At 38.9% G+C, this 3,922-nt stretch overlaps 1 protein-coding gene across 1 annotated transcript; it reads left to right on the plus strand.

Annotated features, from left to right (window-relative positions):
* Positions 1-356: 356 nt before the first annotated feature.
* Positions 357-1,817, plus strand: LOC138366690 (uncharacterized). Its single transcript, XM_069327958.1, has one exon. It carries the CDS (start codon positions 357-359, stop codon positions 1,815-1,817), a length of 1,461 nt encoding a protein of 486 aa, XP_069184059.1.
* Positions 1,818-3,922: the final 2,105 nt, after the last annotated feature.

Consider the following 3,922-nt stretch of genomic DNA (forward strand, 5'->3'; position numbering starts at 1 on the left):
AAAAACGACAACAACAAAACTCCCTATGTCAGCAATCGAGTAAGGGAAATTCGAGAATTGTCTGCTGGTTATAAATTAAGACATGTCCCCACCAAGGACAATCCAGCTGACTATTTATCCAGAGGTTTGACTTTAAAGCAATTAGTTAAAACCGAGATGTGGTTTAATGGACCCCAATGGCTAGTTAGTGGTCAGTGGCCCAACAGAAGCCGCAAGTCATTGTGACCAATGTCACTACCCCTGTTGTGGATCCAGAACCCCCCCCCCCTCGAACTTTAGCTATCAATCCTCATCGTTATTCCAATTTAAGTAAATTACTAAGAGTTACAGAAATGGTATTTGATTTCATCAACAAGATGGGGATCAAGTATCGATTTCCTAGTTCCATCAAATATTGGGTCAAACAAGCTCAACAAGAGACTTATGGGAAGGAATATGAACATCTCCCAGAAAGATTGAGTAAGTCTCTGGGCATCTGGCTTGACTCAGACAACTATAACATTTTGAGATGCTGCGGACGTCTGCTTCACGCAGAAATAAATTTAGATACGAAGAATCCTATACTTCTTCCACGTCACCATATCATTACTAAACTCATAGTTTTCCATTACCATGAGCATAATACATTGCATGGTGGAGTGTTAGATACTCTTTCTGAAATCAGACAACGTTTTTGGCTTCCCCAAGGTCGCCAAACTGTCAAATCTTTAATCAAGTCTTGTGTAATCTGCAAGAGATATGATGCTCGAGTGTGTCCTTATCCAGGACCACCGCCCCTACCTAAGGAGCGAGTCGTCCACCTTCGTCTCTTTGAAACCACAGGTGTCGACTATACAGGAACACTAATTTTAACAGGCACACCGGACAAGATTCCAGTGAAAGCCTACATTTGCCTTTTCACGTGTGCTACCACACGCGGAGTGCATTTAGAAGTCACTTCTGACATGAGTGCAGAAGCCTTTCTGCAAGCCTTTCGCAGATTTGCTGCACAAAGATCTTGCCCAAAATTAATGATCCCAGATAATGGATCTAACTTCGTGGCAGGAGAAGCTTGCTTACAAGAAATATGGAACCATCCAGAAGTACACTCTGTACTCAAACAGAGACAATGTTATTGGAAATTTATTCCTCCAAAAGCACTATGGCACGGCGGTTTTTACGAAAGAATGGTGGGAACTGTTAAGAAATGCCTAAGAAAAACCTTACACAGGCAGAAAATTAATCTCACCGAGTTACAGACCCTGGTCGTGGAAATTGAAGCACGAGTCAACAACAGACCTCTAACCTACTTATCAGAAGATTTCTCCCAAAGAGAACCCCTAAGTCCCTCTCATATGATTCATGGTGGTCCTCTGAGCCCTCTAATATCTCTAGGAGACGAGGATCCAGCTGACCCTTCGTGTGTCAAAGCAAGTGACTTGGTGGAGAGTTATAGACACCTTTCAAGAGTAATAGAGAAATGTAATGAGGTCTGGACACGTGAATATTTAACTGCTTTAAGAGAATATCATTATGGAGCTGCAAGCCCATGCAATAAAGTTCAACTTAAACCAGGTGATCTTGTCCTATTAGACAGTGATGGATCCAGGTCAGATTGGCCTATAGGTAAAATTGTTGACATCCATCTTGACCGCCATGGTGTATTACGAATTGTTAAAGTTCAGTGTCGAGGCACTACTACCTTGAAAACACTAGAAAAATTAGTACCTTTAGAGTTAGCAGAACACGAGTGTTCTACAGATATACCTGTAACCCAAGTTTCAGAGAACAATGATTCTACTCAACCGAGCACAAGACCATCAAGAGTCGCTGCTTAGAACTGCAAACAGAAACTTAAACAATATTTTGATTCTATTCAAGAGTAGATAGCTTATCATTTAAACTTGAGGTGACCACGCGGATACAGTGATGAGTTGATGTCCAGTAATTAGTTACGAGTCATAGTGACCCTGGACAGTAGCCTCATTGTATTGATGAGGTCTCCTTAATCTTAAATGAATCAATTATTCATAATTCATTTTTTGTTAATATCCTTCTGTTTCTTACAAAGGAATTATTCAATAATTTCAATGTTTATTTACGTCCCCATGTTGACTTAGTCATCTACCACAGATTTGGGACATTCGTTAGGTGCGTACTAACCTACTAACCCATGAATATAACTTCAGGATAGAGAAACAGGTGTACGTTAGTACTAATACCTGAACTACGACCCGAGTTTTCTCTCCCCGGAGTTATGTTGGAAATAACCAACAGTTTTATACATCTTTGTATTTTATGCAACCTTTGTATTAACCACAAGTAGTTACTATAATTACTAACTTGTAGATTTGATCATTATCATGATTTATTTAGACATACTGCCAGATTCTTCCTAGTCAGAGTGACGACGTGAGGAACGACAGGCAGTAACATGAATTCTCTCCACATTTAGTTGGATTTATATAACAAGAGTCCAGTTTATCATTTCCCTTACTAGAAATAGTTACTTACTAATAAGTTTAATTTCGTAGTATACTACTACTTACTGGAACTCCCTTATTTAGTTGATATTAAACATTTTAGAAGAAATTTCTTTGATGTAAATGATTTTACTTTAATTTTCTCGATTGGCTGCACAACTTTAATAAGTCAATTTATGTTACGAGAAATTCTATTTTATCACAGAAGAATTTAATGTGATATTAATACTCGTCATTACCTCTTCCTTGCTTAGTCAATTGCAATATATACATATCCATTTATGCTCGAGATGTCTATCGAGAGCCACGCATGCACAATAAGGAAGAGGAGGAAGACGGGAGAGCGTCACTAGAGACGAGAGAACGAGAGAGCACGACTCGGACACCATTGACAGCGTGTAGCAGAGCTACGTTTTGACCTACTTATTTTGCTCCCACGATCAGTTGAGCGGTGCCACGTTATTGGCATAATAGCCTGTCCCAGACTAGCATATCTGCAATTCCAAAGTTAACGCCTTTCAAGCAGCAGCTGGAGGACGAAGAATTGCTCAAGTCTCCACATCAACGGACACGCGGCTCGGCAGCTAGGTTTATCTGTTTGTTGTCATGTGGCCACAGTTAACATTTAGACTAGCAGTCGTTAGGCCGAATGCAAAATAATACAATCCCGTACGTGTCTTAAGTAAATTTACCATCTAAATAGATGATTAATTTCAGTATTTTCTCCAGAGAAAAATTTACAGTGCTTGAACATAAATTACTCAGATATTAGCTGATAATTTCCATTGTTATCCTCATGATTTAGGATTTATTTGTAGTTACTTATTATGTAGAAGATTTCTACAATGTAATTGCCTTTCAGTACCAAGGCGACGTCAACCGAGGTGTTAGGCTTCCCCACCGTTCCGTGCAACAATTTGCCCTATGCAACACGTCGTCGGTGGAGCGTAGCAACTGATTAACACACACCTCACTAGATTTACAGCTAAGCTGTCCCTTTTTTATCTGTAGCAATAACTGTAGTTACAGTAGTGATCTCTCAAAGAGATCAATTACACTAAGCCATTGATTTACTGATGCTATTCAACATTTCAGTAGTATATTGAAGTGCATTTACCTACAATTAATATTATATAGTCAACCTTGTTTACTTTCATATTTGATTTACTCTGGTGAAGAACCAGCACCAGAATAATGCTAGGGATGTATTCATCTTTTACCATGTAACCCCCCAATTTTGTGTTAGTTAATTTGACTCCATTTATATAAGAATTACAGTCTTACTAAGATCCATAGGACACTAGTTCTTGGGATCAGTTTTTCCATTGCTTTATTTTGTTTTCCACTTTTTCTCAAAAAGTGGTGGTTCTTCATAGCTATCGAAGTATATATTTAATTATTAGTTATTGGAGTCAAGTTTTCCCCCACACATGTTAGGTGTTGGTCCTAGCACGTACTAG

Source organism: Procambarus clarkii, chromosome 20 (assembly GCF_040958095.1).
Source record: "Procambarus clarkii isolate CNS0578487 chromosome 20, FALCON_Pclarkii_2.0, whole genome shotgun sequence".
NCBI classification, from domain to species: domain Eukaryota; kingdom Metazoa; phylum Arthropoda; class Malacostraca; order Decapoda; family Cambaridae; genus Procambarus; species Procambarus clarkii.

Coding starts and splice junctions, on each gene's coding strand:
- LOC138366690 (XM_069327958.1), top strand. CDS start 357: ATGGGGATCAAGTATCGATTTCCTAGTTCCATCAAATATTGGGTCAAA.